The sequence below is a fragment of the Haematobia irritans genome, chromosome 1, assembly GCF_050003625.1.
Source record: "Haematobia irritans isolate KBUSLIRL chromosome 1, ASM5000362v1, whole genome shotgun sequence".
NCBI lineage: Eukaryota > Metazoa > Arthropoda > Insecta > Diptera > Muscidae > Haematobia > Haematobia irritans.
Window position 1 is genome coordinate 131,964,900 of NC_134397.1, and position 25,828 is coordinate 131,990,727.

Consider the following 25,828-nt stretch of genomic DNA (forward strand, 5'->3'; position numbering starts at 1 on the left):
TATTTTGGCAGCAAACATTTAATTTATTACAATCATTGTGTGCGTAAAAGTTTTAAAAGGTCTGTAAATAATAAACTATTTATTTGAGGAATATTTGGAACATATATTAACAATTTTTAAAAGCGATTAGCTGTTTTAAAATTTGTGTACACAGCCCTGTTTTTTTGTTGTGGACTTTGCTACCGAAAATTTCGCTAAAGGTGCATACCGGCCTTTAAAAAAATACGCATATGGCATCACCAATTTCAATTTGTGCATGGACAAATTAGAAGAAGACGCAGTCTTGTCATTGCAAAACTGAAGCACCAGTTGTACTGCCGTACTGCCGTTTGCATCGGAAAATATCATAACATTTGTGTTTTTCATAAATTTCTGAATTAAAACCCATAAAAGCAATACCAAAACGATTATAGAAAATTAAAATAAAACGTATGGGTATAAGCGAATATTTATTATGGTTTTATGTGAATATTGCTGTTTTTACTTATTCCTGGGTAGAGCTGCCTTGGAAAAAATTGACAAATAAAACATTTTTTTGCTCATAGCCCTCTACACCTTGGCATTTGTTTTCTCTTTATAAGAGCACAAGGCTTAATCTTGTTATTCTCAATTATCTTTGATTTGTGTCATACATACTACTACATATTTTTTGTGTCACATATGAAAGAGCTGTGTGAGCAAGATTTTTTCGTTTAAATTAGCTCGTAAAGAGCATATTTTTCAGTGCCGCTCATTCGTTTTGGAACTTTATTCATAGGGCTCCGAGAGCAAGAGCTAAAAAACTGAACAGCCCTTTTTTAAAAAAAAAGTGCTGAGCCCGAGCCATTTCGAACACTGTTTAGTACCATTCTCTGGTCTAACCCTTTTATATTAACGTTAGTAAGAATCCAATCAAATTCTCTTATCTCTAATCTAATATGCAAAAAAAAAAATTAAAACACTTAATAATTCATGTGGGAAAACTTAATAAATAATATTTTTATTAAAATAAAATGATGATTTAAGATTTTGAGGCGTTAGATTATATTTAGGTCCAGCGTGGGCCACCTGTAATCGGAAGGGTCGTCCATTAAAGTAATAATCATGACGATCCAAACGATACACTTTACTCTCCGCCACATTACTGGGTTTCGAAGGTGTTGGCGAAGGTTTCGTTGTAACTACGGCTACAGGGATTTGGTTAAATGTGGATTCATGATGCGGCTTCTGATGATGTAGTTGCTGCTGCTGCTGCGGACCTCCAGATTGATAAAATGAATTTTGCAATTGTTGGTGATAATGTTTGTATGGATTTTGTGGTGGACTATAGTTCGGAAAATCTGTCGAAATGGGTCCATCGCCAAGTGATGAGGGTTCAACAAGGAGAGGTTTAATCTTCATCGGTTGATAATCGTAACCAATGCCAGGTATATAACGATATGGCAATGGTGGTATGGGTATATAATAGATACGTGAATCCTTTTTAGTTTTCTTTGTTTTTGGTCGATTTGGATATTTGCGCAATGTTAAGGGTTTCGTTGATACTATAAACTCCTTTAGGATATTCTCAACACTTGGACTTTCGAATATCACCTTGGAACCAAGTGCTGAGTTCATGGATTTCTCGGTGACATCGGCTAGAGAATTTGGATCGATTACATAGGAGGAGACTAGAAGAACAGGAGATATGATGAGAGTTGTGAGTAGTGTGCTAAACAGTGTAGATGTAGCAACAAAAATTCCTTTTTCTCTTGTCATTGGCATTCTGAAATGAGAGAAAATTATATCGTTATTATTCCGAGAAGAATTGAATGAAATATTTGGGTTAGATTGAAAAGAAAGAGTTGGAAATTAATCGAAAATTAATTGAAATTTTTAATCAAAATAAAAATCAACCGGACAAATTAATTGAATCAATTCATTTCTTTTTGAATCGATCAATTAATTTTTGATTGGGTATGAGACATCTCAATATAGGTTATAGGTATTATCATATAACATATGTGATTGAAGTACATGCAGAGAAGGAATATGATCAGCCCCTAGAGCGAAATGTTATCTTTGGATGGACAATAGAGGTGATCATATTGTGTATTACTAAAGTTGGTACAATTTTCTCCTTGGTACAATTAAAAAATTGATTTTGCATGCCTGAGTGACAGCAGTTGGCCTCTCTCCAATCGTTTTCGTTGCGGTGTTAAAAAGCAAGGTAGTGTTGCCGTTGCTAGCTCTAAAGAGCCAAATTGGCTTGTTTTTGAGCCGCTCGCTTTAACTGCAAACTTTAAAATTCAAGCAAAAGTTCTTTTAGTACAATTGCATCAAACGCTTAACTTATTCCAGTCTTCTTTGCAGAATATGAATTTTTAATACCTCTTCTTCCAACAAAATTGATTTTTAAAATTTGGTCTTTATTTAAGAATTTACCTTTCTTAGCTCTTTTTCAAAAAAGTCAAGGGCAACGCTAAAGGTAGGGACTCAAAATGATGTCAGTATGGATGCATTGAAGAAAGCCATTGCGCAGTAGATTACGTTAGGTCTGAATGCAACTCGTTTTCAAACGACTCCGAGCAATAGTTAAGGCAAAAAGTGGTCATATAGATTCAAAATAAATTTAGATTAAACAAGTATATACAGCAGTAAGTTCGGCCGGGCCGAATCTTAAACACCCACCACCATGAACCAAATATTAGGGGTTCCTTTGAAATTTCAGGAGGGCTTGAGGACTTGAGGACACTTCCCGAAGATAAATTTAAAGATTTCACCTATGAGGACTATATCAGATTCTGGATTTATAAGAACCATTTTTGTTTGAGTTTTAGAGGAATCATTAACATCTCTTGTAAGTGTGCAAGAAAATTATAAAATAACGTTTTGATTTGAAATCTTAAATCTGTAGAAGTAAAATCTGGAAATTTTACATTGAGTTTCAAGCAATTTTCATGATAAGTGCGCTTTCTACACCCTCAAGAAGTGAAGTCGGTCTATATGGAGGCATTACCAAATGGACCGATAAAAACTTAATCCGATACACGTTTTTGTGAGCCTAAAATACCAGAATATTTACAATTTAAGGCAAATCAGATAAAAACTACGGTTTCTAGAAGCCCAAGAAGTAAAATCGGGGAATCGGTCTATATGGAGGCTATACGAAAATATGGACCGATACTCACCATTTTCGGCACACCTCTTTATGGTCCTAAAATACCTCTAGATTTCCAATTTCAGACAAATTGGATAAAAACTACGGTTTCTATAAACCCAAGACCCCAAATCGGGAGGTCGTTTTATATGGGGACCATACCAAAACATGGACCGGTATAGCCCATCTTCGAACTTGACCTGCCTGCAGACAAAAGACGAGTTTGTGCAAAATTTCAGCACGATTGCTTCATTATTGAAGACTGTAGCGTGATTACAACAGACAGACGGACATCGTTATATCGTCTTAGAATTTCTCCCTGATGAAGAATATATATACTTTATATAGTCGGAAATCGATATTTCGATGTGTTACAAACGGAATGACAAACTTATTATTCCCCCGTCACCATTCTATGGTGGTGGGTATAAAAACAATACAAAAAATGGTCTTTTGAATTGAAATCCACAATATTTTCTCATAAAAAATACATTTCTGCTTATCATTGATTACTGTTATAGAGTGTAATAATTATCACATTAAAAAATCATTCACTTTTGCTACTTATAAAACATGCGAAATTAATTTCAGATTGAATTTCTACAATGGTGTCATTGTTGGTCATTTCCAACGGCTACAAAAAGCCCACAGCCTTAACCCACATAAGTTTTGCTTAATGCGAATTATCTGTAGCGGAATAAACGCCAAATCGAACAAAGCAAAATGAATTGAGAAATCGAAAGTATTCCCAAAAAATTCAATAAAACATTCGAGTAATTTCAAAACGACGACAACAAATCAATCTTATAACCCATTCGAATCAAATCGATTGACAATTTAATTACATTTCCAAACGAAACACTACCTCACTATGATACCAGATAATTTCACTTGTTTGCCATACAAATGATGGAGAATTTACGAATAATTCCTTAATCTAAAGTCGATCAATGACCATAGGCGAAAAGTAAACTTCTCGGATGATGATGATCAATAGACTCTATTCTCTTTTGGTTGGACAGAAAGTGTGTCACTACAAATTTCTATAATTTGTAGCAAATATTGTTTATAATCTTCTGCGACTTCACTCGCCCCCATTAAATACTATTGGTATCATATAATTTTTTTGTTAATAATTTTAGACAACTAAAGTAGTTAATGAGACGGAAATTTCTTCGGCTTCTTCTCATCTTCCATTTATTAAATTCGTTGTTATACTCTCCACAATGATACACTGAAAAAAATCGTGATTTAATTAAAAATATTATATTATCTATAGTGGAGCTGATATGGAAGTCTATAAGGAGCTGAATTTATTTGGATATTTATGCGCAGTAGTCTGTTTACTTTACACTGAAAAGCAAAGCTTGTCCAGTTCCAACACTGAAAACACAGTGAACCCACCAGGAAGAAAATTTCGGTTAATTTTAGAAAATTTTGAATATTTGTAGAAAATTTTAACTAAACAGTAAAAATACGAGGGCAGTTCGGAAACTTCTTAGCCTAGCACAAAATGCGTGCTGTCATTAAATATTTACATAAAAAAGGTTTATCGGGAGAAGAAATTCATAATGATATGGTGAATGTGTTAGGTGAAAGTGCTCCTTCATATGCAACAGTAAAAAATTGGGTTGCTGAATTTAAACGTGGTCGTACAAGCATTGAAGATGAACCACGTAGTGGACGTCCAAAAACAGCAACTACAACAGAAATTGTAGCCAAAGTGCATGATATGGTATTAAATGATCGACGAATAAAAGTGCGTGAAATTGCTAATATCATGGACATCTCAAATGATCGAGTCCATTTAATTTAGCATGAAGAACTACAGATGAGAAAGCTTTCTGCAAGATGAGTGCCGCTTTTGTTAACAGTCGATCAAAAACGCATAAGGATGAACATTTCTCAAGCTTGTTTGGCTCGTTTTAAACGAAATAAAATGGATTTTAAGCGTCGTTTCATAACTGTTGATGAGACATGGATCCACCACTATACTCCAGAGACAAAAGAACAATCCAAACAATGGACTGAAGTTGGAGGAAGTGCCCCAAAGAAGGCAAAAACAATTCAATCGGCTGGTAAGGTTATGGCAACGGTTTTTTGGGACTTCAAAGGTATTTTATTGATTGACTATCTGCAAAAGGGTAAAACAATAAATTCAGAGTACTATTGCAACCTTTTGGATCAATTAAATGTACAAATTCGAGAAAAACGTCCTGGCTTACAACACAAAAAAAAAAGAAATAATTTTTCATCAAGACAACGCACCAGCGCACAAGAGTGTTTTAACAATGGCTAAAATCAACGAATTAAAGTACGAGTTGCTTGACCACCCACCTTCCAGTGAATTTTACTTGTTCCCAAATCTAAAAAATTCCTTGTTGGCAAGCTCAAATGAAGATGCAATTACAGTTGTAAACCACTATTTTGAAGACCTTGAGGAAAACCATTTTAATCAAGGGATAGAATTGCTAGAAAAGCGTTAGACTAAGTGTATTGAAGTTTCAACAGATTATATTGAAAAATAAAAATATTTTGAAAAACTAACTATTCTCTTTCATTTATAGGCTAAGAAGTTTCCGAACCGCCCTCGTAAGTAAATATTTTTCGACAAATTCAAGAAAATTTATTAGACATAACTAAGTTGTTTCACTTGTTAAAGAAAATTTTTGTAGTTTGAAGGAAAAACTTGGAGTTCAAAATGGCAAGAATGTCTTTAGTGACATACGAAGTTCATGATGGACGCATTTTTTGTAAAATTTACAAATTTAAAGAAATTCGGAACTATTTTGTTGAAGACACGAATTTAGCTAATCTTTAGGCTTCATTTGAGTATATTTTTAATTTAACTAACGTAGTTAATTTAACTAACATACACAAAAAATTATTAGAGTAAAGGAAACTTTCTCCAAACATAATAATTCCATGAACTAAAATAAAGTTAAATTGGTTTTAGTGAAATAGAGAGTTCACTTTTTTGGAGTGAAGGATTTTGTCTTTACATGAATGATTATACCCTGCACCACACTGTGGAACAGGGTATTACAAGTTAGTGCATATGTTTGCAACACCCAGAAGGAGACGAGATAGACACAAGGTGTCTTTGGCAAAAATGCTCAGGGTGGGCTCCTGAGTCGATATAGCCATGTCCGTCTGTCCGTGAACACATTTTTGTAATCAAAGTCTAGGTCGCAGTTTTAGTCCTATCGACTTCAAATTTGGCACAGATATGTGTTTTGGCTCAGAATAGAACCCTATTGATTTTGGAAGAAATCGGTTAAGATTTAGATATAGCTCCCATATATATCTTTCGCCCGATATGGACTAATACGGTCCCAGAAGCCAGAGTTGTACCCCAATTTGGTTGAAATTTTGCACTAGGAGTACAATAGTAGTGCAGTCAAGTGTGCCAAATTTGATTGAAATCGGTTCAGATTTAGATATAGCTCCCATATATATCGTTCGCCCGATTTACACTCATATGACCACAGTGACCAATCTTTTACTCCGATTTAATTGAAATTTTACACAGGGAGTAGAATTAGCATTGTAGCTATGCGTGCCAAATTTGGTTGAAATCGGTTCAGATTTAGATATAGCTCCAATATATATCTTTCGGCCGATTTACACTCATATGACCACAGAGGCCAATTTTTTGCTCCGATTTAGTTGAAATTTTGCACAGGGAGTAGAATTAGCATTGTAGCTATGCGTGCCAAATTTGATTGAAATCGGTTCAGATTTAGATATAGCTCCCATATATAGCTTTCGCCCGATTTACACTCATATGACCACAGAGGCCAGTTGTTAACTCCGATTTAGTTGAGATTTTGCACAGGGAGTAGAAGTAGTATTGTTGCTATGCGTGCCAAATTTGGTTGAAATCGGTTCAGATTTAGATATAGCTCCCATATATACGTTTTTCTGATTTCGAAAAAATTGTCAAAATACCAACATTTTCCTTGTAAAATCGCCACTGCTTAATCGAAAAGTTGTAAAAATGACTCTAATTTTCCTAAACTTCTAATACATATATATCGAGCGAAAATCATAAATAAAGTTTTGCGAAGTTTCCTTAAAATTGCTTCAGATTTAAATGTTTCCCATATTTATACCCTTCACCACTACTGTGGTACAGGGTATAATAAGTTTGTGCATTTGTATGTAACGCCAAGAAATAGTGGTCATAGACCCATCTTTTAGTATACCGATCGGCTTAGAATTAAATTCTGAGTCGATTTAACGATGTCCGTCTGTCTGTCCGTCCGTCTGTCTGTATATGTAATTTTGTGCACAAAGTACAGCTCGCAATTTAAGTCCGATCGTCCTCAAATTTGGCATAGGGCCTTTTCTTGGGACAGAGGCAATCGCTATTGGTTTTGGAAAAAATCGGTTCAGATTTAGATATAGCTGCCATATATATTTATCCCCGATGTGGTCATAGTTAGCGTGTTTATCAACCGATTTTCTTGAAATACCGTACATCCAAATATTTTATGAAACTCGAAAATCTTGCAAAATATCAGCCAAATCGGTTCAGATTTAGATATAGCTCCCATATATATCTTTCGTCCGATTTAGACTCATATGACCACAGAGGCCAAAGTTTTCTACCGATCTTCGTGAAATTTTGCACAGAGGGTAGCATTGACATTCTACCAATGCTTGGTAAATTTGATTGAAATCGGTTCAAATTTAGATATAGCTCCCATATATATCTTTCGTCCGATTTGAACTTATATGGCCACAAAAGCCAGAGTTTTGCCGTGATTTGCTTCAAATTTTGCACAAGCGGTACTTTTAACGATACTATTGTATGTGTCAAATATGGTCAAAATCGATTCAGATTTAGATATAGCTCCCATATATATATTTCGTCCGATTTGAACTTATATGGCCTCAAAATCCAGGGTTTTGCCGTGATTTGCTTCAAATTTCGCACAAGGAATACGTTTAGTAGTATAGGTAATTGTGGCAAATTTGGTTGAAATCGGTTCAGATATATATCTCCCGTCCGATTTGCACTCATATGACCAGGGGGGGCCAAAGTTATACTCCCATTTACGTGAAATTTCTCATAGATAGCAGAATTATTATCCTAACTATGCATTTCAAATTTAGTCAAAATTGGTTCAGATTGTATATAGCTCCCATATATACGTACACCAGAGTTGGGGAAATATGGTCGACTGTTTCATATTTTAGACCCATTTTCAATGAGATTTTCCTCCAATTGACTGGATAGTTTCCTCAGAATATACAAATATGGCCAAAATTCTCACACTTTACACAAAATTTTGTGATGATTTCCCCATATCTTAGCCATATCCTACACACTGCAATGCCAAAATTTCCACAGAACGGATGAGTTTTAAAAAATGCTCCAAGTCACCCGACTAGACCAAATAATATATCACAACCCACACTTGACCACATATCTTGGCGAGATCTAACCAATCCTTGTAAAATCGCCACTGCTGAGTAGCAAAAATTGTAAATATTACTCTAATTGTCCTATATCTCGAATACATATTTATCGCCTGAAAAATCATAAATCTCTTTTGTACAATTGCATTAAAATTTCTCTCGCTTCATATTTCCCATATTTTTTTACTAACATTGTGTTTCATCCCAGGGCGTTAGCCGATTTAAATTTTAATTCTAGAGTTTTTGTAGAAGTACAAAAAATTGTTTCCATTAAAAGTATTTGTATCTGGAAATGCAAACTTTTATATAGCTCCCAGCAAATTTTAAGTAGTTGAGATGGTAACACAAATGTTTGTCTACATAGTGGTGAAGGGTATAATATAGTCGGCTCCGCCCGACTTTAGACTTTACTTACTTGTTTTTTACTAACATTGTGTTCCACCCTAGTGCATTAGCCGACTTAAATTTTGAGTCTATAGATTTTGTAGAAGTCTATCAAATTCTGTCCAGATCGAGTGATATTTAAATGTGTGTATTTGGGACAAACCTTTATATATAGCCCCCAACACATTTGACTCAACTTCAACTTCAAGTAGAAATAATGCTATGTTTCAAGTATAAATTCCTTTCGCATTGACAAAGCTTGGCGATTGTTTGAATCGGGCGGTCCAGGTGTTGTCAGTACAGTTCCGAGTTAAGAGTTTTGTCATGTGGAAGCAGCTCAATGTTTTTTAAGTGGCTTCACATAGCCACTTTAGTAAAATGTTCTCTTACTCTCATGCAAAATGTTTGCTGGATATTTGTGTTCTGAAACAATACATGACCATAAAAATAATTTAAACTGGCTTTATACTTAGTTTAGATCTTCCAAGAAAAATCCAATCAAGGTCGAATATAATTTATTTGAAATTTATGTAAAATTTTACTCAAAAGTACTCATACGCCTAAGAATCTTTAGACAAAAGAAGATCCACTAAAACCCAGGCAATTAATCTAGGTTCCCTAAATTGCTGTCCGCCTTCTTCTTATTCTTTCAATATTCAAGCTAAAAGTTCATATGAATATGACGATATAGTGGAGGTAATTAATAAACCTATAGTTAGACTGCCCATATGGAGATAGGGTTTAATTTGTTTTTTTTTTCGCTCCGATGTTTATCTTTAACCTGTAATCGTTTGGTCTGCAAGATCGCATTTCAACGCCTGATGATTGATTAATGGGATCGTCTTCAAACCACGATTATTTAACCAATGATTAAGTGAATTTGAATAGAGCCATTCTCTAGTCATTCCCTCACTCAATCTCAATCACTTATTATTTATTTATGATTTCTTTTACTGAGATGAAAGCCACAGGCAAAGGTAAATCAACATCAATAGCCAATAGCCCGTGAAGGGGCCATTGCGCGAAATAAGCAAATAAAATGGCAGTGACTGCGATGGGGAGGCGTTGGGGCTTTCTTCAAAGTTTAAAGAAAATGATCGCAAAGCCGCTTGATTATTATTATTTTTGTTTTTGGCTTCTGTTTAATTTCGCGTGCATAAAAGTTTTTTCTCTAAAACTTAATGGTTTATTGAAAATATTTGACTTAGGGCTAAGGTTTTTACTTTAACGGATCAATATTTAGATCCAGTGACTTTTTAAAATATATTTGGATTTATCTATTGTTTAGTCAGAGTTGGTATTGATTTTCGCATGTACTTTGATGCGTTTTCGATGTAAAAAAATTATTTATATAATTTACTTAACTGAATTGATTTTAATAAAGTTCAGTGAATAAGCTCCTACACAAAAAAGAAGTGAACCCACTAGAACAGGACAGAATTATCCCCTGGTTGTCGGCGATATATATAGGATGTATCAACTTAGCATATATTCCAGGAAAGTGGAGGGAATCAAAAGTCGTTTTCATACCTAAAGCGGGAAAAGCCTCTCACTCGAATGGGTGGATTTCCGACCAATCAGCTTATCATCATTCCTACTTAAGGCTCTGGAGAGGATGATAGATATTTATCTTAGAAATAGCGTCGATTTAAGTTTGCTCTCGAAACGACGACATACTCGAAGGGCAGGTCTACTGAGACCGCATTACATGAACTAGTCAGCTTTATTGAAAGCTCACTCTCTGTCAAAGAATACACAATCGTGGCGTTTCTAGACATCGAAGGGGCGTTCAATAACATCCATCCGAGCTCGATATTAAATGGACTGACAACTCTGAATGTTGATCCAGGTATACTTAAGCTGTTAGACGAACTTCTAAGGAAGAGACGCATTTCAGCCACACTAGAACAAGCAAACATACAAAGGTATGTGAACAGAGGCACTCCTCAAGGAGGAGTTCTATCACCTCTTCTTTGGAATGTTGCTATAAACAACTTCTGGTTTCCCTAGAAAAAGAAAGGATACAAGTGGTGGCATACGCAGATGATGTGGCGCTAGCAGTCAGGGGAAAATTCCCATCAACAGTTAGAGATATTATACAGAGAGCCCTCCGGATGACTGAGAAATGGGCGAAAGATAATGGTCTTGGGGTACATCCTGCAAAGACAGAACTAGTCATGTACTGCAAGGATCGCAAAACTCCCACGGTTAGGCCCATTTCCTTAGGGTGTATTGAAATTCCCTTTAGTGAGTGTGCAAAATACCTTGGCGCTATTTTGGACAGGAAGCTGAACTTTAAGCTTAATATTGAAGAAAGGGCGAGGAAAGCAACGGTAGCTTTATACTCGTGCAAAAAGGCAATAGGGAAAAAGTGGGGACTAAAACCAAAAATTGTGCATTGGCTATACACGGCAGTGGTTAGACCTATAATGCTATATGGTGTTGTAGTCTGGTGGCCGGCACTTCACCAGTCGTCAAGTTTAGACAAAGTTCAGCGTATGGCGTGATTGTGTATCTCAGGTGCATTCAGCAAGACAGGAACAAATTCCCTTAATGTCATACTGCATCTATTGCCTTTAGACATTTTGGCCAAACAGTCAGCTGCAACAACGGCTGTGCGGTTGCGCGAGCTATCGCTGTGGTCGGAAAAAAGTTACGGGGCCTCAAAATAATCCCAGATGTGCCTAACGTAGTTGATTACACTTTGGCGAGACCACTTTTCGACAAAAAGTTTGAGACTCTACTTCCCAACAGTGAGGCGTGGTGTACACGGACCCCGGGGAATAAAAGATATATAGATTTCTACACTGATGGCTCCAAATTGCATGGACAAGTGGGTTTCGGAGTATATTCTAAAGATCTGAAACTTCGAATAGCGAAAAGATTACCTGATCACTGTAGTGTTTTTCAGGCTGAAATATTAGCAATAAGAGAAGTGGCTGAGAAGTAATGCTCCAATCAATATTGGCATTAATATATACTCAGACAGTCAACCTGCAATAAAATCCTTGGACTCTGTGTTCCTCAACTCGAAAACGGCCATCGACTGCCGCAAATCTCTCAATGAGATGGCTGAGCAGCACAATATTCACCTAATATGGGTGCCTGGCCATAGGAATATATCGGGGAACTGCGAAGCAGATGAGCTAGCAAGGCTAGGAACTACCTTACATATTCCAGGGAAACTAGAATCTGTTGGTATGCCTCTGGCTACCTGTAAGCTCTTACTGCGTGAGAAGGCTGTCATGATGGCAAATGTTCGATGGGAGAATTGCAAGGGTTGTAACGACACCAAGCAAATATGGTCCCATTTAAACTTAAACCGCACACTAGATATGCTAGTGTTTTCGAGACGCCAGATATCACTCCTGATATCTGCTATAACGGGTCGCTGCCTGATAGACGATTTTGCAAAAACCATTGGTGCGAAGTATAATGACTATTGTATGAGCTGTCATGATGCGGAGGAAAGGGAATCAATAAAACACCTCTTGTGTGAGTGTCCTGCATTTTGTGTAAGGCGTAAGCAAATTTTGGGGGCATATAGCTTCAGATTACTGGCAGAACTGGAAAACGTTAACTTAAGCAGTCTGCTAATCTGGTTGGTTCAACAGAAGAAAATAATCGAGCGGTTAAAACTAGAAGTGCCCATATGTAATGGGTACTTTTAGTTAATGTGGTATCACAATGGACTGAATAGTCTAAGTGAGCCTAAATCTTAATCGGGCTGCCACTTTAACTTAACCTAACCTAACCCACCAGAAACGAAAATTTTGGTTAATTTTGGAAAATCTTAACTGAACTTTTTTAATACAGTTTTTCACTTTTTAAAGAAAATTTCTTAAAGGGTGATACGGTCAAAATTTGGTCAATATAAACTTGACGTATTTCTTTCAATTTTGCATTTAAAAAACCTGAACCCCCTCATTTTGAAGGTGTGTGTGTGTAGAATGTTGCTCCTATTTTGATTTTGGAATTCACTCTTCAGTTGTCAAAATGCCGCCCAAGCAAGAAGAGCAGCGTATCAAAATTTTGCTCGCGCATCGCGAAAATCCGAGCTACTCGCACGCAAAGCTGGCAAAATCGCTAAAAGTTGCCAAATCAACCGTTACAAATGTAATTAAAGTGTTTGGGGAATGTTTGTCGACAGCCAGGAAGTCTGGATCGGGGGGAAATCGAAAACCGGAAGCCGCTGAAACGACAAAGAGAGTTGCCGGTAGTTTCAAGCGAAACCCTATCCTCTCTCTCCGAGATGCCGCAAATAAGCTGGGTCTACAACCGTGCATCGAGCCAAAAAACGAGCCGGACTATCGACTTACAAGAAGGTAGTGACTCCAAATCGCGATGATAAACAAAATACGACTTCCAAAGCGCGACGATGCTGACGAAGTTTGACTGCGTGGTAATGGACGACGAAACCTACGTCAAAGCCGACTACAAGCAGCTTCCGGGACAGGAGTTTTATACGGCAAAAAGAAGGGGAAAGGTAGCAGATATTTTCAAGCACATAAAACTGTCAAAGTTCGCAAAGAAATATCTGGTTTGGCAAGCCATCTGTACCTGTGGCTTGAAAAGCAGCATTTTCATAGCTTCCGGGACTGTCAACCAAGGAATTTACGTGAAAGAGTGTTTGAATAAACGTCTGCTGCCTTTCCTGAAGAAACACGGTTGTTCCGTACTGTTTTGGCCGGATTTGGCATCTTGCCATTTACGGTAAAAAGGCTATGGAGTGGTACGCCGCCAACAACGTGCAGGTGGTTCCCAAGGACAAGAACCCTCCCAACACGCCAGAGCTCCGCCCAATTGAGAAATACTGCGCTATTGTCAAGCGGAACCTAAAGAAGACCAAAAAAACTGCTAAGGACGAGCAGCAGTTCAAGGCAAACTGGCTTTCTGCGGCGAAGAAGGTGGACAAGGTGGCTGTACAAAATCTGATGGCAGGTGTCAAGCGTGAGGCCCGGCAATTCGGATTTGGAAAAGCGAAAGCCTAACTGAATATTTTTCCTGAATTTTATACTAATTGAACTTGAAAAAGAAATTTAATTAGATTTTTTAAATAAACGATTTCACCGATTTACACGCGTTTTCCCTTGACCAAATTTTGACCGTATCACCCTTTAGTTGGAAAGAAAAAATTGCTAACATTTCGCCATAAAAATTTTAAGAAATTTTGAAATTGCGAGCGACTTTGTTAGTAACCGTGATACTGAGATTAATGTCAGCCGGTGTGACTATGATAGTCTTAATCGATATTTGCAGGTTCATTTAGATGGATTCGATGAAAGTTTAGGAGCATCTGAGTCAGCAGAGAGACTGGTCACTATTATTAATGAGGGTGTTTCGAATTCGACGACTGCATATACATATAGGAAGCCATTAAGGTTTTGTATTGCTCCGTGGATTAGTCGGAATTTACAATCTCTGATTATGTACAAGCAGAAACTATTGAAAAAACGCAGGAAATGCAGAAATGGGAAGTATGACGATATGGTGAAAAGGTTGAGTAGAATTATAAAAGTAGCTTTAAAGATATCTCGCAGTAATTACTATTATGACAATCTGATGCAAGTGGGTGAAGATCCTAAGAAATGTTGGCATTTTCTTAATAACGCCATAGGGAGAGTGAGGGAGAACAACATTTGCCTTGTCTCTGAAAGTGGGGAAATTGAATCAAATCACCAAGATATAGCCAATAGATTTAATGGGTACTTTATTGACTCGGTTTGTCATTTACGGCAGCAGATCCATATAAGGCCAGGTGATAGCTGTAATAGTATGCGGACGTTACCTCGCAGTGCGAACCGGTTTTCTTTACCAACTGCATCAATTGGGGAAATTGAATCAGTTTTGTGCGATTTGAATGTTAGGAAATCTACAGGATATGACAGGGTGTCCCCTAAGACTATAGTTTTCTGCAAGGAGATCTTGGCTCCAATATTGCTTAGGATCTATAATAAAATGGTTGAGTCTGCTGTTTTTCCCGACTGCTTGAAGGTTAGTAAAGTCATTCCAATTCCGAAAGTTGTAAACGCCTCGGCAGTTGAGAGTTTTCGTCCTGTTTCAGTTCTCTCGGTACTTGACAAAATATTTGAGAAAATTTTGTATCAAAGGCTTCGTTTACATTTCGAAGGGTATATTTATAGGTACCAGTTCGGATTTAGGAAGGGTTGTGGAGCTGAGGAAGCCGTTTTAAATGTTGTGAATAGCATATGTGATGGTTTAGATCGTGGATCAAAGGGTGTAGCAGGTTTGTTCCTCGATTTTACAAAAGCTTTTGACCTTGTTGACAGTGAGATTCTGTTAGAAAAGCTGAGGTATTATGGCGTGGATGGAAGTGAGAGAGAGTTGCTTAAAAGTTACTTGCGTGATAGAAAGCAGTTTGTGGAAGTCGGTAGTTGTCGAAGTAGCACTTCAGTTGTGAATTGCGGTATGCCACAAGGAAGTTGTTTGGGGCCCTTGCTTTTCACAATATATATAAATGACATAAGCAACTTGGATTTGGCGGGTAGAATGTTCATATTTGCTGATGACGTATGCTTGTTGTATCCGTATGGGAACGATTTGATGTTAAAGATTAATATGGAGAGAGATATTTCTCTTATTCTTGAATTTGTCCGTATCAATAAATTAATATTAAATCCGACAAAGACAAAAATTGTACGTTTTACTCCTCGCTCCAGTGATGAAGGGGATTTCAATATTCAAATGGGTGGACATACTATTCAGACAAGTAAATTCGTGAAGTACCTGGGTGTAACATTGCAGGCAAACCTATCATGGGATATGCACTTATCTGAAATTAAACGGAAGATAGCTCCTGCCATTGGGGTGTTATTCAAAATGAAGAATAAACTCTCCAAAAAGGCAAAGACTCTTCTTTATCAAGCGTTAATTCAGAGTCATTTAAACTACGCAGCAGTAATTTTTGCAAGCAGAAATACCACAACACTGAAAACTCTGCAACGACTGCAGAACAAGGCAATAAAGATTGTACATAAATTACCACAAACATATCCAACTTTTTCCCTTTATGCGGATGTGTGCAGGCCAATTTTGCCAATTCGTGGCATATATTTGTACCAATTGTTAATATATGTGTTTAAATCTATGAATAATATAGGTTATCGCACGGTGCAATATTTTCCAAATCAGATGTTATTTCATACAAGGAATCGCCATAACCTGAGAACGTCGCGTTGCAGACTTGAAGTCACGAAACAACGTATTGAATTCATGGGAGCTAGTGAATATAATAAATTACCTGACGAATTAAAGTCTATTACCAGGATATCTCAATATAAAGTAGCTATCAAAGCCTACATATTAAGTAAACTAGAAACGCTTCTTACCTAATTAAGATATAAATTATTTTAATTAAATTTAAACTTTAATTGAATCGATTTGTAAATAGTACATATAAGTAAATTGTTGCCAGCTCGTCTCAATAATGCCTTAAGGGCGCTGAGACCAACAAAGCATGGAAAATTTAATTTAAATGAAATAAAGATTATTAAAAAAAAAAAAAAAAAAAAAAAAACTCTGAACTACTTTGTTTTAAATTCGAATATAGTAAATCTTTATGCTTCATTTGTGTGTAATTTTTCTCTCTTTTTTAGTTCATTTATTTCTTTAAATCAAAAATGTTATTCTCTACTTTTTTAATTTTCTTGTCTTACTTCAAAGACATGTGCCTTTAAAAGAGGGACGCGAATTTCAAAGATTCATGTCTTAAACTTAAATAAGGAAGTTTTTAAATCACTGATTATAAACTTTCTTTTAATTAAAAATTCTTTGTTTTAAAGAAATTTGCCCTTAATATTGTGTAAATTACGTGACTTAAAATTTATACGGCATAATCTTTCATATTAGGTCAATATTTTTACACTGTATATATTATAGATATTTGTTTTTGAGTATATAAGACATTTCACTAGCAAAAAAATGTTTTATAATACAGTAATATTTTTCTTCTACTGTTAACACCGAAATTAGAGATTAAAGAAAAAGATTGAACCACAAATGTCTTCGGTTCACTAATTTTCTTTGTTTTTGTGAGAAATAGAAAAAGGGCGCCCCATACTTTATATAACTTATGGATTTATTTCAATTAGCTGTAAAAATAAATCTTAATTAAAATCAGTAAACCATACCCGGCGACTGTTTGTCTTCTTGATTACTATTTATTATACAATGATCACCATCATTTGTGTTACATTGGATGATTAATTGGCACATGATTGTGTTAAAAATGATTGTGGAAACAAGGTTATACAAATATTAATTACCTAAATTATGATGATGATTCGGTATACACATGTAATATTCTCATTATATTTATAATTTTTAGTTACAAAAAAGTAACTACTATAATTTCATAAAACATCAATTATTATATTAGCGAATCTTTTTATATGAACCAGGTGTTAATAAACGTCATACGTTATATAGCACATTGTTTAGAAGTAATATTAGCTACGGCTTACAATCGAAAAAAGTACTTGAATCCAAAGATTTTGACCTTTCTAAAGATGTGGCTTCTTTAAAATAAAGACAATTTTTAGGAAGCTATCTCTTTAAATCTAGTCTGTAACAGGTTGGCTGATAAGTCCTCAGCTTGGCACATAGATGGCGTCGCTAGTATTAAATGCATATTATTTTTATATAGTACCAACCTTCAAATGATTCGTGTCAAAATTTGACGTCTGTAAGTCAATTAGTTTGTGAGATATAGCATCTTTTGTGAATCACCTTTTGTTATTGTGAAAAAATGGAAAAAAGGAATTTCGTGTTTTGATAAAATACTGTTTTCTGAAGGGAAAAAATACGGTGGAAGCAAACACTTGGCTTGATAATGAGTTTCCGAACTCTGCCCCAGGGAAATCAACAATAATTGATTGGTATGCAAAATTCAAGCGTGGTGAAATGAGCACGGAGGACGGTGAACGCAGTGGACGGCCGAAAGAGGTGGTTACCGACGAAAACATCAAAAAAAATCCACAAAATGATTTTGAATGACCGTAAAATGAAATTGATCGAGATAGCAGAGGCCTTAAAGATATCAAAGGAACGTGTTGGTCATATCATTCATCAATATTTGGTATGCGGAAGCTCTGTGCAAAATGGGTGCCGCGCGAGCTCACATTTGACCAAAAACAACAACGTGTTGTTGTTTTTGGTCAAATGTGTTTGCAGCTGTTAACTCGTAATACACCCGAGTTTTTCCGTCGATGTGTGACAATGGATGAAACATGGCTCCATCACTACACTCCTGAGTCCAATCGACCGTCGGCTGAGTGGACAGCGACCGGTGAACCGTCTCCGAAGCGTGGAAAGACTCAAAAGTCCGCTGGCAAAGTAATGGCCTCTGTTTTTTGGGATGCGCATGGAATAATTTTTATCGATTATCTTGAGAAGGGAAAAACCATCAACAGTGACTATTATATGGCGTTATTGGAGCGTTTGAAGGTCGAAATCGCGGCAAAACGGCCCCATATGAAGAAGAAACAAGTATAAACGGCCGTAAGTTCGGCCAGGCCGAATCTTATGTACCCTCCACCATGGATAGCGTCAATCGAATTACTTGGGTTGTGGTATCTTAAATCGTTTTCTAAATTGTGTGTTAGTCCATACGTGGTATACATTAGACAAAAAAGTATGTGTAGGTAAGTCTACAAATAATTACGAATCGATATGGACTTTTGCACGGTACGTAGGGAGCCAGAATTGCAATATGGGGGTCGCTTATATGGGGGCTATATACAATTATTGATATGGACCAATTTTTGTGTGATTGGGGATCGATTTATCTGAGGGCTATATATAACTATAGACCCATATGGACCTAGTTAGGCATGGTTGTTAACGGCCATATACTAGCACAATGTACCAAATTTCAACTGACTCGGATGAAATTTGCTCCTCCAAGAGGCTCCAAAACCAAATCTCGGTATCGGTTTATATGGGGGCTATATGTGATTATGGACTGATATGGACCACTTTTGGTATGGTTGTTAAATATCATATACTACCACCACGTACAAAATTTCAACCAGATCGGATCTGGGACCGATGTGGACCAATTTTTGCATGGTTGTTAGAGACCGTATACTAATACCATGTACCAAATTTCAGCCGGATCGGATGAAATTTGCTTCTCTTAGAGGCCTCGCAAGCCAAATCGGGGGATCGGTTTATATGGGGGCTATATATAATTATTGACCAATGTGGACCAATTTTTGCATGGTTGTTAGAGACCATATACTAACAGCATGTACCAAATTTCAGCCGCATCGGATGAAATTTGCTTCTCTTAGAGGCCTCGCAAGCCAAATTTGGGGGTCCGTTTATATGGGGGCTATACGTAAAAGTGGACGGATATGGCCCATTTGCAATACCGTCCGACCTACATCAATAACAACTACTTGTGCCAAGTTTCAAGTCGATAGCTTGTTTCGTTCGGATTTCAGCGTGATTTCAACAGACGGACGGACGGACATGCTCAGATCGACTCAGAATTTCGCCACGACCCAGAATATATATACTTTATGGGGTCTTAGAGCAATATTTCGATGTGTTACAAACGGAACGACAAAGTTAATATACCCCCCATCCTATGGTGGAGGGTATAAAAACGAATTTTGACAAAAAAATGTGTTTTTCTTTGTTACACCGGGGACTTATTAGGTAATCTGTTAAAAAAATAAAATTAATAAAATTGTCAATCTGACAACGATAAAATGATACCATTCGTTGTCAAAATAACAACCAGCGTTCATGATCTGAAAACGTAATGGTTACGAATTTATAAAAAAAAATCCGCTACCGCGACTCGAACCTGGATTGTCTGCTCCATACGTACTAAAAGTTGCCTTAGCAAATTGCACCCCCGAAGGAGCTGTTATTACAACGTCTAACGAATATTTTAAGACTTTTCATGACCAAAGAAAAACGGACGAAACCGTGAACATTCCGTTTTAATTTTTCGTGAACGTTTTCGTTTCGTTTTGTTGCCTCCGTATATGTTACAGGGGCACTCAAAAATTGGGGGTGCTAATGCTGACTGAAATTTGTTTTACCAAAATTTTACCTGTCTTGAACTTCGTACAACGCTAAAGACATTTTAACAATTTAAAAATTCAATTTTTTTAACAACAAAAAAAGTATTATTTTTAATAAATTTTTTTCAATTTGACAAAAATGATTAATTAATTTGTATCATGTTGCAATTACTAAAATAGTTTAGATAACATTTTATAGTATAACCCTACATTTCCTTTCATGGCGGGTTCACTTTTTTTGGTGGGCGATTTTTGATTAGTTTTTTTTTTTAATTCTCAAATGTAGATTTGGTTTTGAGAAAATTTGGGTCAGCTCATTTGCCCATAGTGTCTGATGTTTTTTTGTTATGTTTTTACTCTTCGCCTTATATCAATTCTCTGCATATCAAATATCCTTGCCGAATTATCATACATACCTCGAAGAAATAATAATAATTATAAATCATGATCTGTCTATTTATCTCGGAGTACTTGCGAATACTTCATGCATTTCATACCTTAATAAGTGGGTAATCTCTTTTATCTGACAACTTTGTTATCAAAACATGTTTGCAATGCCATTAGTTCTACAGCCTCTGGTTTATAGTGGATAATGCAGGAAGATGCCTTCTGGGGGAATATATTCAATAGCAAAGATAGATCTCAAATAGAGGAGAGTAGTCTCTAAGTGGGCGACATTTAGATTGCAATGCAAACGGTTATAAAAATAACTTCGGCACAGGAACTTCACTTGTAATTATTTCCTTAGCTAACGTCTAACTTAGAAGATCCAACATATATGATATAAAATTTAACAAAATTCTTGCCAAAATAATTGAATTTGCGATAACCTTGAGAAAATATTTGCCATAGAAATTATGGATTCAATTGATTCGATTTTCGTAAGATTCTTCTTTTCATTCATTGTAGTAGTTTGCCTTTCAATTGGAGGGATATTAAAAAAAACATGAGGAAAGACCCAAGTCACCATGGAACTTGATGGCTGCAAGTCATTCTGATCATAGAAAGACAAAAAAAAATAAAAATGAATTATGACACATGAACGAACGAATGACGGACATGAGCCGTCGGTCAGAGTTGGACCAGAGAATTCAGAATACAATTGTGTTGCGTGCGGAATAATAATCTAACTTGAAAATAATTAACACAAAATATGGAATGGTCTTCTCCACCTCGTCTCCATAGGTTAAGTATCATTTCAATTGAAATCCGACTAAAGCACAGTGGAAGAAGAATATACACAAATAAACAATTATAAATTAAATTTAAATTGAAATAATTTTAATTAAGGCGATTTCAAATAAATTAAAATAGTATAATTTATAATTTAATTCAAAATAAATTACAATATTATATCAATTTGAATTGAATCAAAGAAAATTAACTGCCTGTTCATGAAACACAAAATCGACTCGAGACGAATCGTTCGTCTAGACTGAAACTAAAATAACTTTAGAAAATGCTCAAATTTGTCATGAACTCATTATTAATGATGTACTATCGAATACCGAAACAATTGGTATTCCACAGACTCTGATTTTCGAGATATCAATATGGGATATTTGACGAATCGTTCGTCCAGAGATGAACGAAAATTCTATGAACAGGCAGTAAATTAAGGTACACGGTTGCCACAATTATACTAAAAATGGCAGATTTTTTACTGTTTGTTACTTTGGTAGAATTCTTGATTTTTTTTGTAGATTTTACAGAATACTCATCCCCAACTAAGAGGTACTTATCAAATTGTCTCCAGAAATACAATTTTGAAATTTGACAAAATTGTCTATAGAAATACAATTTTGTCAAAATTTTCTATAGAAATAAATTTTGACAAAATTATCTATAGAAATAAAATTTTGACACAATTGTCTATAGAAATAAAATTTTCTCAATATTTTCTATAGAAATAAAATTTTGACAAAATTTTCTATAGAATAACATTTGGATAAAATTTGTATAGAGAAATTTTCCATAGAAATAAAACCATATGTTTAGAAGTTAAAATTTTGACAAAATTTTCTATAGAATAAAATTTGGACAAAATTTTTATAGAGAAATTTTCCATAGAAATAAAACCATATGTTTAGAAGTAATATTAGCTGTAACGGCTTACAATCGACAAAAGTTTACTTGGATCCAAAGATTTTGACCACAGATGTTCTTGAAAATAAATACACTTTTCAATCTAGTCTGTAAAAAAAATAAAATTAATAAAATTGTCAATCTTACAACGATAAAATGATACCATTCGTTGTCAAAACAACAACCAGCGATGATCTGAAAAAGTTATGGTTATGAATTAATAAAAAATACGCTACCACGATTCTAACCTGGATTCGCGTTAACAGTTGCCTTAGCACATTGCACCACCGACGGAGTTGTCATAAGAATTTTCATGACTTTTCATGACCAAAGAAAAACAGACGAAACCCTGAACATTCCGTTTTTACTTTTCGTTAACGTTTTCGTTTCATTTTATATAGAAATAGAGTTTTGACAAGCTATTCTATAGAAACAAAATTTTGACAAAATTTTCTATAGAAATAAAATGTTGACAAAATTTTCTTTCTATACAATAAAATGTTGACAAGATTTTTTATAGAAATAAAATTTTAACAAAATCTGCTGTAGAAATAAAGTTTCGACATATTGTCTATAGAAATAACGTTTTGACAAAATTGTCTATAAAAATAAAATATTGACAAAATTTTCTATAGAAATAAAATTTTGACAAACTTGACTATAGAAATAAAATTTTGACAAAATTTTCTATAGAAATAAAAATTTTTACAAAATTTTCTATACAATAAAATGTTGACAAGATTTTTTAAAGAAATACAATTTTAGCAATATCTTCTATAGAAATAAAATGTTGACAAAATTTTCTATAGAAATAAAATTTTGAATGAATTTTCTATAGAAATAAAATTTTGACAATATTTTCTATAGAAATAAAATGTTGACAAAATTTTCTATAGAAATAAAATTTGGACAAAATTTTCTTTCTATAAAATATAATTTTGACAAGATTTTTTATAGAAATAAAATTTTAACAAAATCTGCTGTAGAAATAAAGTTTCGACATAAATGTCTATAGAAATAAAGTTTTGACAAAATTGTCTATAAAAATAAAATATTGACAAAATTTTCTATAGAAATAAAATTTTGACAAAATTTTCTATAGAAATAAAATTTTTTACAAAATTTTCTATAAAATAAAATGTTGACAAGATTATTTAAAGAAATACAATTTTAGCAAAACCTTCTGTAGAAATTTTGACAAAATTTTCTATAGAAATAAAATGTTGACAAAATTTTCTATAGAAATAAAATGTTGACAAAATTTTCTATAGAAATAAAATGTTGACAAAATTTTCTATAGAAATAAAATTTTGACAAAAATTTCTATAGAAATAAAATTTTGACAAAAATTTCTATAGAAATAAAATTTTGACAAAATTTTCTATAGAAATAAAATTTTGACAAAAGTTTTTATAGAAACAAAGTTTTGACAAAAATTTCTATAGAAATAAAATTTTGACAAAAATTTCTATAGAAATAAAATTTTGACAAAATTTTCTATAGAAATAAAATTTTGACAAAAGTTTTTATAGAAACAAAGTTTTGACAAAATTTTCTATAGAAATAAAATTTTGACAAAATTTTCTATAGAAATAAAATTTTGACAAAATTTTCTATAGAAATAAAATTTTGACAAAATTTTCTATAGAAATAAAATATTGACAAAAATTTCTATAGAAAAAAAATTTTCACAAAATTTTCTATAGAAATAAAATGTAGACTAAATTTTCTATAAAGTCTAATCAGACCAAAAAATAATATATAAACTACACTGAAAAAATATTTATGTGATATTAAAGATTACGCAACCTATATTTAGGATACGAAATTTACAAAATATTAAAGACAAATTTCTTTAAAATAATGACATTTTAATTAAAAAAAAAGTTTATAATCTTTGCTTCAAAAATTTTTTTTCATTAAAGTTAGAACACAAAGAAACACATTTTTGATTTAAAGAAATTGTCCTTAAATTAACTGAAATATTGAAACTTTAGATTTAAGATAAAAACACTTCAAAAATAGGCTAAGATTTATTTTGAGGATTTATCGTCTTTGGTTTAAAGTTTTTTTGGAATTATGAAAACATTTTTTACTTTGAAGTATCCTTTATAATTTGAATTTTTAAATTGCATTTGTTTGTACGTGAGTACTTTTATTAATAAACCGCGAAAAGAGAATGAACATTTGATAAATGAGATTTGTATCCTAATATTAATTTTATTGGTCCTACATTTAAAGCGAGATAGGTCGCTCAAAAATTTCTTTATTTTAAAGAAGCCGCATCTTTGGCTCATAATCAATACCAAAATACTTAAGGGAAGGTCAAAATCTTTGGATCCAAGTAAACTTTTGTTTGAGTGTACTAAAATAAAATATAATATGATCACCTCCCATCATCAGGAGGTGATCATATTCCTTCTCTGAGTGCACATATGGAAATGCAGCGTTGAATCCTGCATTTATAATGAAGAAGAAATCACGGATGATGACGAGTATATCTTCTATAGATATGGGCGTTGGGCTACATCTTCATTTCTATTTATTTTTTTGAACCACTGTTCAATGAAAACTTCTTATTCTTCTTCTATACTATATGACCATAAACCAGTGTTTATTACATCTAAATGTGTATGTGTATTTACAGGGCAACCTGAAGCCATCATAAATCTGATCTAAGAAAACATTTGGTTTCTGGTTTCGGGATTTATGGAAAGCTAAAAATGGCTAGACTTAAAGTTCCAGAGATGAGACACAAAAAAAACAAAACGTCCACATTCACTATAATGAAATGAAATGTTTCGATTGAATGACATCTCACAATTACTTCGGATTTGGTTTTTCTTTTTTCCATCAAAGGCGTCTACTTGACATAGAATTTCCATCTGAGTTCGTTTTTATTTATTTTTTTTTTGTTTTTGTTTTGCTTTCTTAAATTAGAACTTGGTTATGAATAGTACAATACCAGTATAAAAAGCTTAGAATTGTGCCATTTGTCAAAGTGTTTTTTGTTTTCTGTGCTAGAACTCATTCTAGTTACTAGCTAGCCTGATAGAGAAATGTTACGTCAAATATGGCCATGGTCGGTTGATTCAATTGTTTTGCTGTCATCGAAATCACAGTTTTTTGTGTACAGAAACGATTTGAGATGCCTAACACTTTATACCGACCGAAATGACAGATATATACATTTTCAAATTATGGTCAATCTATATAAAATATGGTGAATCTAAATACAAAAATATATGGTTAAGGTAGAGGAATCTGGGCGATTGATCAGGCGGTGCGGTCTGCATTAGGGGTTTTGTATTGTTTCCGAACCAAAAATGCGGCTTTTTTATAGTAAAGACATTGGGTGAAAAGGGCACTAAAGCTAATTTAACTTTATTCTAGTTCATGGAAGTTATTACAACTTCTTCAATTAGAGAAAGTTTCCCTCACAATAATATTTTTTGTGTGTAAGCATATAAAAATTATACTCAAATGAAGTATGACGACTTACTTAATTCGTATTTGTCACAAAATAGTTCAGAATTTCAAAAAAATTTTAAATTTTACCTGATGGAGCTGAAGACATTTTTGCAATTTCTAATTCGAATATTTTCCTTCAAAAATTTCTTTAATATGTGAAAAAATAGTTGTGTCTAATTTGTTGAAAATATTTACTTATTTTAATCATATCTGCGTTTGTAATATAGTTTAGTTAAACATTTCTAAAACTTACCTAAATTTTCTTCCTTGGTGGATTCACTTTTTA

General features: G+C 34.2%; 1 protein-coding gene across 1 annotated transcript in view; it reads right to left on the bottom strand.

Moving 5' to 3' along the window:
- Nucleotides 1-948: 948 nt before the first annotated feature.
- LOC142221819 (uncharacterized) overlaps nt 949-25,828 on the bottom strand; it is a 40,027-nt gene continuing 15,147 nt past the window's right edge. The window contains exon 2 of the mRNA XM_075291652.1: nt 949-1,744. Within this exon, the coding sequence (XP_075147767.1) occupies nt 964-1,743 (780 nt within the window). The 5' untranslated portion in view covers nt 1,744 and the 3' untranslated portion in view covers nt 949-963. The remainder of the gene's footprint in view (nt 1,745-25,828) is intronic.